This window comes from Pangasianodon hypophthalmus, chromosome 9, assembly GCF_027358585.1.
Source record: "Pangasianodon hypophthalmus isolate fPanHyp1 chromosome 9, fPanHyp1.pri, whole genome shotgun sequence".
Classification (NCBI taxonomy): Eukaryota; Metazoa; Chordata; class Actinopteri; order Siluriformes; family Pangasiidae; genus Pangasianodon; species Pangasianodon hypophthalmus.
In genome coordinates, this window is record NC_069718.1 from 16,854,226 (window position 1) to 16,864,851 (window position 10,626).

General features: G+C 40.9%; 1 protein-coding gene across 2 annotated transcripts; it reads right to left on the bottom strand.

Moving 5' to 3' along the window:
• Positions 1-108: 108 nt before the first annotated feature.
• Positions 109-10,041, bottom strand: man2c1 (mannosidase, alpha, class 2C, member 1). 2 transcript variants are annotated; one of them, XM_053236771.1, is made up of 26 exons: positions 9,715-10,041; positions 9,281-9,406; positions 9,076-9,158; positions 8,914-8,984; positions 8,527-8,704; positions 8,221-8,410; positions 8,014-8,120; positions 7,421-7,531; positions 6,794-6,886; positions 6,494-6,610; positions 5,771-5,866; positions 5,534-5,679; positions 5,230-5,353; positions 4,999-5,120; positions 4,835-4,920; positions 4,506-4,667; positions 4,102-4,184; positions 3,919-4,013; positions 3,699-3,803; positions 3,415-3,571; positions 3,184-3,327; positions 2,960-3,069; positions 2,810-2,889; positions 2,583-2,725; positions 2,406-2,509; positions 109-351 (listed from the first exon to the last, which is right to left on the bottom strand). In XM_053236771.1, the coding sequence occupies exons 1-26, from the start codon at positions 9,746-9,748 to the stop codon at positions 243-245; spliced, it is 2,976 nt and encodes a 991-aa protein (XP_053092746.1). In that variant the 5' UTR covers positions 9,749-10,041; the 3' UTR covers positions 109-242. The 2 variants fall into 2 exon arrangements, with proteins under 2 accessions (XP_053092746.1, XP_026775865.1); XM_026920064.3 differs by having other exon boundaries at positions 9,076-9,199.
• Between the last annotated feature and the right edge of the window lie 585 nt (positions 10,042-10,626).

The following is a 10,626-nucleotide window of genomic DNA, read 5'->3' on the forward strand; positions in this document are numbered from 1 at the left end:
TGAATAATGGGGTGTCCTAATTTTTTCACATGACTGTATATAAAATCTTTTGACTTGCAGTGTATTTTTGTGAACCTGACAACTGATGCTAAAAACAACCACAAAATATCAATAACTCAAAAAGATGACTTTATTACTAAGTTACATAAACTTTCAAGAAATTACAAGAAAATCATAAAATTAAAAAAAGTTATTTGCATGAAATATGTAAATATCAAGGCTTATGTGCTGATGGGTTTAGCTCAGTGTAGATGCAACAGGAGTGAGATGATCTGAAACGGTTTAAAAGTGAGGGAAATCTCATTGTCGGTGACTGCAGCAGGACACCCAGGCCGCTCCAGCAGGTCACAACTGGTTAAAAAGAGGAGAAAACTTTTAGTTGCAGTAAAATAAAAACCAGGGGGCCATATTTTGTCATTACAACCTATATAAGAAATTGCTAATAAGATCTTCTAAGGACTAAATTCTTAAGACAAGAATGCAATTTTATGTTGCCACATTAAAAACAACATATCACTAATGCAAAAATCATAATGCTTGTGTGGCTAACTCTAAACCTGGCACATGGTAAATTAGAAGACAGGAGTATTTACTTGAAATTATTAAACAGTACTGATTAAACAACATACTTAATTAACAGACTACTCTAGACCCAGGGTTCTTAAAGTGGGGTTCGGAAAAACCAGGGGTCTGCGAAGTATATCCAGGGGGTCCCTTGCTTCCTTAAAAATCATTTACTACAGTCGGGGAAATCATAACCTACCATTATCAAAGTTGTTATGCCTATAAAAATGTTAACTGAAATCTAATGATACTTTTAATAAAAATGGGTTCGATGGGTGAAAAGGCTCCAATAAATAGCTAAAATATCATTTAAATAATGTTTTTTGTTGTTGTTTTTAAAGTTAAAGGGGTCCCTTACTGTAAGATGTTTGATAACCCCTGTTCTAGAGTAATACAGCTTTGTAGCTGGTAAGGGAGAAAAAATAAATTGTTAAACAATGCATATTCTACAGAGGGCATTTCCTTTTGTTGTGTAAAAGGATTTGAAAATCACAGATGTACTTGTAGTAGAGTTGGAACCTTACTCTTATTTTAGTAAATGAGGCAAGTGCATCCAAATCACTGCAAAATCCTTGAGATTGAGATGATACACTATATTACCAAAAGTATTCGGTCACCCATCCAAATGGCCTGGCCACAGGTGTATAAAATCAAGCACTTAGGCATGCAGACTGTTTTTACAAACATTTGTGAAAGAATGGGCCGCTCTCAGGAGCTCAGTGAATTCCAGCGTGGAACTGTCATAGGATGCCACCTGTGCAACAAATCCAGTCGTGAAATTTCCTCGCTCCTAAATATTCCACAGTCAACTGTCAGCTTTATCATAACAAAATGGAAGAGTTTGGGAACAACAGCAACTCAGCCACGAAGTGGTAGGCCACGTAAACTGACGGAGAGGGGTCAGCGGATGCTGAAGCGCATAGTGCAAAGAGGTCGTCGACTTTCTTCACAGTCAGTTGCTACAGAGCTCCAAACTTCATGTGACCTTCAGATTAGCCCAAGTACAGTACGCAGAGAGCTTCATGGAATGGGTTTCCATGGCCGAGCAGCTGCATCCAAGCCACACATCACCAAGTGCAATGCAAAGCGTCGGATGCAGTGGTGTAAAGTACGCCGCCACTGGACTCTAGAGCAGTGGAGACGCGTTCTCTGGAGTGATGAATCACGCTTTTCCATCTGGCAATCTGATGGACGAGTCTGGGTTTGGAGGTTGCCAGGAGAACAGTTTGGAGCGGGCCCCTTCCTCTTCCAACATGACTGTGCACGAGTGCACAAAGCAAGGTCCATAAAGACATGGATGACAGAGTCTGGTGTGGATGAACTTGACTGGCCTGCACAGAGTCCTGACCTGAACCTGATAGAACACCTTTGGGATGAATTAGAGCGGAGACTGAGAGCCAGGCCTTCTCGACCAACATCAGTGCCTGACCTCACCAATGCGCTTTTGGAAGAATGGTCAAAAATTCCTATAAACACACTCCTCAACCTTGTGGACAGCCTTCCCAGAAGAGTTGAAGCTGTAATAGCTGCAAAAGGTGGACCAACATCATATTGAACCCTATGGGTTAGGAATGGGATGGCACTTAAGTTCATATGTGAGTCAAGGTAGGTGACCGAATACTTTTGGTAATATAGTGTACATTTTTAAAAGTTTGCCATAAAATCTTTCAAACAATTGTTTATGCCTAGGTAGTTATTTATTTATGACTGGCGTTTAGTGCTAAAATATTATGTGAATGCCTCTTGGACATACAGATTGCAATAGTTAATAGCAGCTTTTAGATTTCAAGATTTTTTTTGTGAATACGATGCTGGAATTATACCCATGTACACAAACTTACTGCCAAGCCTCTCGCACTGGGAGGGAGGTAGACAGAACTGCAGCGACACTGCTTCCGTAAGACTCATACAGACGGACAACAAGGACATTCTTCCTTCCCTCAGCCTGCGGAAAAGGATAGTAGACTCAGCACTGATAGAACAGGAGGGAAACGATTCAGACAAACACGCCTGGCTACCTGTTTGATAACTTCCAGGATGACAGCTGCTGAGCTAATGCTGAACGCCCTCCAAGGATTGACGATGTTGACGTCAGGAATCAGACGAAGCGGAAAGTTGAGGTTGTAGGCATGTTGGATGACTGATGCATCCTGAAAAGAGCCTGAAATGCCAGAGTGTCATGAGGGTTATGACTGTGGTTGGAGATTCATTTTTAATATTGATTAGTGAATTTGTATGGGCCCACCTTCGTGTGGCATGATTGCGTATGTGAACTGATGATGCCCCATATCTGCATTGGCATCAGGTGCTTTCGGTGCTCGCAGTCTGAGGGGAAAGAGGAGATTTAAATGAGTTTCTTAACAAGACATAAGCCTCATAAAGTGAGCAAACTTACAATGATAAGGTCATGATATTCTGGTGAACAGAGTGGCCATATTTGCAGTCATTCAGAAGAGCCACGCCAAAGCCATGTTCTGAGAGATCAGCCCATTTATGGCCCCACACCTAGAGGTATGAATGAAAGAAAAATCATGTATGGAATATGTTAACAGTTTTGAAAATATTATCTATGTGCTTAATGGCTGTTACACATTATAACAACAATTGTGTACTCAGCACCTCAAAGCGAGCCCAGTCCCAGGATGTGTTTCTGTGTGTAGGTCTCTGCAGGTGACCAAACTGAATCTCATAGGTGGCATTCGAACTGCGAACCTGCACAGGAAACTCCACCTTGAGGAACTTATGTGCCTCTGCCCAATCCACCTGAAAAACATTTCTCACCACTAAGCATGGGCGTGATGGATGGAAAGATTTGCAATAAATAATTATGAAGAGTTCTGCTCTCTTCACCTCTGTGCTGAACTTGATGTAAGGACAGTTGGCATCCAGTATGACTTCCTGTATGATGCTGCTCCTCCCGCTGATGCACAGGGAGAAGGTCACACTTCCTCGCAGCCCTCCAGAGCTCAGCACTTTTGCAGGCCGTGCCACATCCACTACAGGCTTCCTGCAAACAGAATGTGTGTGACCTACACATTACAGGGCACACAGCAGACTGTGCAAATGTGTTAACAACTCTGTTAGATCTTTCACTACTAATAAGATCTGATGGGATGATATGTGCTTAAAATTACCTGGTCTGAAGATGGTAGTCCATCACATCCCATGCATCCCAGTATAAAGGAATGTCATCAAAAACCACAAACTGATTTCCAAAACAGCCCTCGGAAATGGCCTCTCTATGATGTACATAATACGTCAATGCTTTAAAATCTTTTTTTTTTTTTTTTTTGGTAGAAAATTATTTCTATACAGTTGCTCCTATCAGAGAGAGTCTACTTGGTTTGGCCTCACCTGTTTGTCTGCATATGAAGCAAGGACACCAAACGACCCATTTTGTCCAAGACAGCCTTCAAAAGACTATTCTCCATTCTGACAGTACCATCAGGCTGTAATTGAGAGAGCCATGCATCAAAACAATGGTGTGTAGGTGTAAACAAATTTCTGTAATGAAAAATGTATTACAGAGCACATTACCTGCACTGTTACAGTGACTACAGATGCAGGCTCAGCAGACTCTATGACTGGAGCTACTCCCACACTGGGGGCTTTCACCAAGACTGGGGAAAAGCGGTGCAGAGCAGATAAGCTTCATTATTCAGCCCTGCCTCCTGTCATTCTAAGTGAATGGACAATTTGGGTCTATAGTGATTATTATAGTGTAAAAAAAAGATGTCTTTTGTTTAAAGGACTCATGTGTGACAGAAGCCTGGCACATGTTATGGTGACCGCTTTAAACCATTAGCACAGCAGGAAGAAAGGTAAAAGTCAGTAAAGAAGAAGAAGAACGTGACAAAGGTTGGCTAAATCAAATGCCTGAACATTACTTAAAACAGGTGAAAACACCCTAAAGAAGTTGAAAACACCACGGGTTTGAGTACCTAGCTTTCTCTGAGTGCCCTCTTCTGGCAGTTCTATGACTTCAGTGCGCTCCCAAGAGAGTGTATTGAGAACTGCTGTCCCGGAACCTGCTCCAAGATGGGGACTAGATCTTAGCGCATCGCAGGCAGAAAGCAGGAGTCTGGAGCCAGTCTTTTGAATTTCTTGGGAAGAAAAAAAAAAAACACTTTGCTGATTTTGGTTGCATTAACAAATTAACCAATAGTCACATTGATCTTTTTAGCAGTGTTAAAATGGGCATACCATTTATAGAAAATAATAGTGTACAATAATAGATTATACAGTAGCTTATACAAGGGTCGAAGTTTACCATCATAATATTGTAATGCATCTTCTACCACCATCTCAATGCAACTGCCAGGAATGACATCATGAAATTGGTTGAGCAGGAGAAGCCTACAAGCAAATCAGAAGACAATAAGTCCAGTAACTGAATGAGTCCAGGTCACTCAAACTCTTCTGTCAAGGCTTTACCTCCATAATTTTTGAAGCTCTTTTGATGGGTATGAGAAACCTGAGCTTTTACACAGTGCCAGGCAGCTGGCCACCTCAATATCATGCAGTAGGGCCTCACATTGACGATTCCCCAGCTTTATCTGTGGGACAAACATGCACTGTGGTCAGATTAGGTCTTGAGGAACAGAGCAAGCATCTGCCTGGGAAGTAAAATGATCATTAGTGTTCTTCTGATAGACAGCCACATACCTTTGCCTGAGTAGTATAAGTGCCATTGTGCAGCTCAAGGAAGAGCTCACCAGACCAGGTACACAGGAGCCCAGAGTCAGCCTGTAGTTCAGCGAAGAGACGATCTGGACTGGACATTTGAACCCTGATGAATCAAACATTCAGCTATTTTATTTTTAATCAGAGCAAGACTTGCAGTGCTCAGTGTTATATTAATATGTTATAGTGTTATATGAATCATGTCAGTTTTGTCATTCTGTTATGACTAGGCTAGACGAAACAGGATGTCTTGTTTTTCACTCAAACTCATGGAGCACAAAGTGACCTGGGTAGACTATCTGTATCCTGTACACGCTGTAAGCGGTCCAGCATGACCTGGGTAGGTCCTCCACCTCCATCGCCAAAACCAAACAGCACTGCACTGTGATTTGCCCGCCCCTTGTCTTTGTTGTTCCTGATGGTGTTGATTAGCTGTGGAATACAGTGAGAAAAATAAATCACACTGACCACAAGAGGGAGTTGCTTTATAGTATCAATGGTTTTATGGTAAGCGTTCACTCACATCCTCAACTTTACCCTTCATCTCATAGGAGTTCCCAGGAGGGAAGTGCGTTAACACTTGGGATCCATCAATGCCCTCCCAAAAGAAAGTGCTGTGCTGATAGAAAGGGAGTTTAATTATTTATCAGCATTATGATCAAAAGTGAAGTTAATTGTGCCATTGTTTACAGGTAACATAACTGCTAAAATACACTATATGGTCATAGATTTGTGGACAGCTGACCATCACAACCATATGTGAGCTTTTCCCAAACTGTTGCCACAAAGTTGGAAGCACACAACTGTACAGGATGTCTTTGTATGCTGTAGCATTACAAATTTCCTTCACTGGAACTAAAAGGCTCAAACCTGTTCCAGCATGACAACACCCCTGTGCGCAAACTGAGGTCCATGAAGACACGGTTTGCCAAGGTTGGAGTGGAAGAACTCAAGTGGCCTGTACAGAACCCTGACCTCAACCCCACTGAACACCATTGGAAGGAACTGGAATGCCGACTGCTCCTCGGCCTACTAATGCTCTTGTGACTGAATGTGCAAATCCCCACAGCCATGTACTAAAATCTAGTGGAAAGCCTTCCCAGAAGAGTGGAGGTTATTATAACAGCAAAGAAGGGAATAAATCTGGAATGGGCTGTTAAAAAAAAAAAAAAACACATAGGGGTGTGAAGTTCAGGTGTCCAAAAAACGTTTGGCCATCTAGTGTATGAACACTTCCGATTCTTACTGGAAACGTGTTGATAAGATTCCAGCTTAACTTCTGAGTGAGAAAGCGGGAGATACCACAGCCTTGCATTATCTGAGGCAGCTGTGCAGAGTAGCCAAATGTATCAGGTAACCAGAACTGTGGGGTAATAAAAATACAGAGAGATGAAGATAGCTCCCTCAGAGTTTTCAAACAGATAGCAGTAGGGATTCAACATGAAAGTGTCTGTAAGACAAAGCCATGATGCCATGATATAAAATGGCAACTAATATTCTCTTATAATGAAAAAAGCGGCTTCACAATTTGTTGTTCTAAACTTACCTCTTTGCAGTATTGTCCAAGTTCTGCTTTAAAGAAGTTCTGTCCTTCTAAAAACTGCCTGACCATAGACTCTCCAGAAGGCAAATTGCCATCCTGATTAAAAAAACACTGCATCATGTTCTATTTTAAGCAACATCAGTCTCTTATTTTGAGAAAAACCATTATACCACAGCTCTGTTGAATTCTTGAACCTAATTTGTCAGATGACGCTGACTAATTTTCTGTAGCACAGTGGCTCTGACAGTTGTGCCAACCATAATGCAAATCACAGGTTTATATTAATGCACTCGTTCTAATGCGTTATCAGTTCTATACTAACTTACACAGGGACTTTTATGCACAACAAACAGTAAATGTGCTTACCATTGTGGCGCCTCTTTGTTTATCATTTTCTGCCAACAGCATACCCTGTCATGTTTTATTGTTTTTCTTAACAAAGGATAAGTTTGAATGCTGCTAAATTTAGCTGTAGAAGTCTTATCACTTCTACCTCAGAAGAATCCCATTTCCTTTCCAAACATCCGTGTTGTTGCTTTTTTTTTCTTTTTTGCAGGACATGTTTAGCATTTTTTTGGCATTTTATTAACACTTTTGTGCTTTCCAAACTGAATAAAGTTAAAAGATCACCATCTCCACCCATGTGCCTCCAACTGGAATAAACTGTCCTTTCTGCACAAAGTGCTGGATCTGGGAGAACAGGCCTGGATACCAGTTCTTCACCCACAGAAACTGCTGTGCCTGAATGAAAAAACACAGACTAATGGGTTCTTCAGCTTTAGTCCGTCCCTCTGAGGGAACCTTAAAGAACTCTACAGCAGAGGATTTCTCTTACAGAAATGTTCAAAACAGAACCCCTTTAGAAAGTCTAGCTCCACTGACAAAAAAAACTGATACATCTGCCAACAGCAGTGCCTTATAGTACAATGTCAGTAGGTTACACATGTGGACAAATATAATTTACCATAAAACTGGATTGTCTTTGGTGCTGGGCCTCTTGGGTCTGATCTGATGCTAATTAATTTTGTCCATGTGTGCAATCTCCTGACTTTGTACAGTAAGGAGCTGCTATTGGTGGATATAAGTATTTTTGTATAAGGGGAGTTTATACAAAGAATAATTAAGAAATTTTTTACTAAGAGTATGTATACTGCATATTTAGATGTGCTATATACACAGTATGTTATGTAATAAGTTGTGAAGCAGAGGAGATATTTAATTACCTGGGAGCAAGTAAAGATAAACTGTGGGTTCTTCTCCATTAAGCGGACTGCTGTGACCCAGCTGCGTGCACATTTTCTGATGGTCTCTTCATATGGCCACAGCCAGGCTGGGAAAAGAAAACATCAGCAGCATCAAATGTGAACTGCAGTCCTCTTCTCTACCCAGAATCACCACTTATTAAGGTATGATGAAGTAAAGTTTAAAACCTGTGTCAATGTGACAGTGGCCCATAGCATGCACAATGTGTTGGCTTTGTCCATTCCTCTGGTTGAAGAACTTTTGAGCCAGGTTACGGGCTGAAGAGAAAGAGCTGGGATTGGCTGGGTCACACAGATTTACCATCTCATTCGCTGTAAACAAAGCCTGATATCCACGCTGGTGTCCTTCACCTAGCACCTGAGTTGAAGTAAAAAAAGGAGGAAGAATATAAGCCAAATGCTTTTTTTAAATTCAATTAAAATATTTGAATTGTTATCCAGTCAATATGACATGACATTTGAACAATAAATTACCTTAACAATGTCCACAAGCATCTCAAAGTCAGTGAGAAGCTCCTGCACATCTTGATTAAAAACAACAAGCTCAGCCTTATGAAGAGTGTACTTCCTGTTCGGGTCAGGGGCAGCTATCATGGAACCCTGTCCAGCCCCAAACAATCCATTACACGCTAATTCCACATACAGGGTCATGCTGTAACACATTCATGAAAAATCAGACTGATGAGGGCAAGAGGGGAAAAAAAACATGATATCAGGCCTGACATTAGTGATCTAGGCTGGTAGATGCAAGGTGAGACAAATGGGTGGGGCTAGGGAGGGTGGTGTTGCAGGCTGGCCGTTCAACAGTCTGCTCTCTCCAAAATCCTCATTAAAGAATCTGGGAATAGGATTATAACTAACCTGTGGGGTTCATTCTGTTTCAGGCACTCAGTCAGGATGTAACTCGTCTTTTCACCTTCTTTGGTCAAACCCTAACAAAAGTTGTATGTTGGGAAAAAAAAAAAATTAGACAGAGTAACGACTACTCCTATTGCTAGTCATGGTTATTCCAAAATCTTATACCTGGACTGGTTCTTGGTCTCGCCATACCATTCCCTCTCCATCACTCTCCCATCTCAGATGAACCTCCTTCCCTTTCCATTCATCTGGAATTTTTAGGACAACTTTGAACCAGCAAGTCCACCACCTGCCATAATAATGAGTACCATTTTAAAGGTTCTCTCATTTTGGTGCCACATAAAAAAACTTAAGTTCAGGGCAACCTTACGTGGGTCCAAATGCATCACCAACTTTGCAAGGCTCAAAGTTTTGCTGAACTGCCTCTGAGTATGGGATACGTTTTGCAGTCTGAAACACTGAGAGAGACTCAAGCGGACAGGTTTCTCCATAAAGTCTGAAAGGAAAGTAAGAAAGTTTTACTGGTGTGACTGCTGTAAATGTATAAACTCACAGGAGTTATCAGAAAGGCAGAGTCCCTCAAAGAGGATCATTAATAACATTGTTGTGAATTTATTACAAAAAAATCTCTAGAGAACTTATTTTATCTTATTTATTTGAAAAGTATATGTTCATTTTATATATTTTATAATCCATAAATGTGACATTGTATGTGACCACAGACTGCTGTCATTCAGAAACATGCTGAATGTTACAGCACAGCAGCCAAAACAAACCAAAACCAGACATAACAGTTCAGCACACCTTCCCCTGAGATTGCAGTCGGTGAAGTACACATCAGAAATGAATTTTTCTGCCCGCTCCAGAAGAGTCCGTCTGTTTTTAAGCACCGGCCGGTGAAACATGATTAAAAACAAACTGGTTCAAAGCACTGAACAGATCCCGTGCGAAACTTAACAAATCCAAGAAAAAACCGGATTTACTAATCGTGATAATTAGAAACGGGTTAAATCGGTTCTTCAAAAACACCTGAGAATTTTATTACTATAGCAGCATTGAGAGACTTGAGACTCTAAACCATGATCAATGAGTCACTGATTAGCTGTTAGAAAGGTACGGAAGCCTGGAGAGGCCCTTTTCACGTTTTGTTTTCTCGCGCACAATGTAGTAAGACACGCGCGGTTTAGGTTATTATGTGGCTACGGGACACTGATACTCCATTCCGAAGTGACGAACTCTAAGGTTCGTTTTTTTTTGTTGTTGTTGTTTTTTTTGTTTGTTTGTTTTGTTTTGCTTGTTTAAACATTGACAACAATGAAAAACCGAGGAACTGAGGCACCGTCTAGCTGCGATGACGTCATCAAACCGCGCCTGAGCGTTTCAAAATAAACGCAAGGGACAGTGAACTGTAAAAGCCAAGTAACGTTCTCTCGTTTAATGAAACTTCACAGACACATAGATATACTAGTTATGAATTTCACCTAAGCTTGTAACATGCTTCTTCAAATCGTGTCACTTTTCTTTAGACAATGCACACATTTAAATTTTTTTAAAATTAATTCAAAGACTCACAAAAGCAACTACATGAGCTAGATTTAGTAATCATACAGTTTTCTGTGTTCATAAAACGTGAAATCAGTGAAATCATCATTTTTAAGCCTGAAGTCATCTAATAGGATCTAAAATAATGCCATCTACACCCTATGTAGTGCTCTG

Bases quoted from the DNA above. Each gene is read 5' to 3' on its own strand.
- man2c1 (XM_026920064.3), bottom strand. From the start codon at position 9,815: ATGTTTCACCGGCCGGTGCTTAAAAACAGACGGACTCTTCTGGAGCGG. The intron at 2,726-2,809 runs GTGGGCCCATAC...CTGGCATTTCAG, and splicing joins CGCAATCATGCCACACGAAG to GCTCTTTTCAGGATGCATCA. The intron at 2,510-2,582 runs GTAGCCAGGCGT...CCTTTTCCGCAG, and splicing joins TCCTGGAAGTTATCAAACAG to GCTGAGGGAAGGAAGAATGT.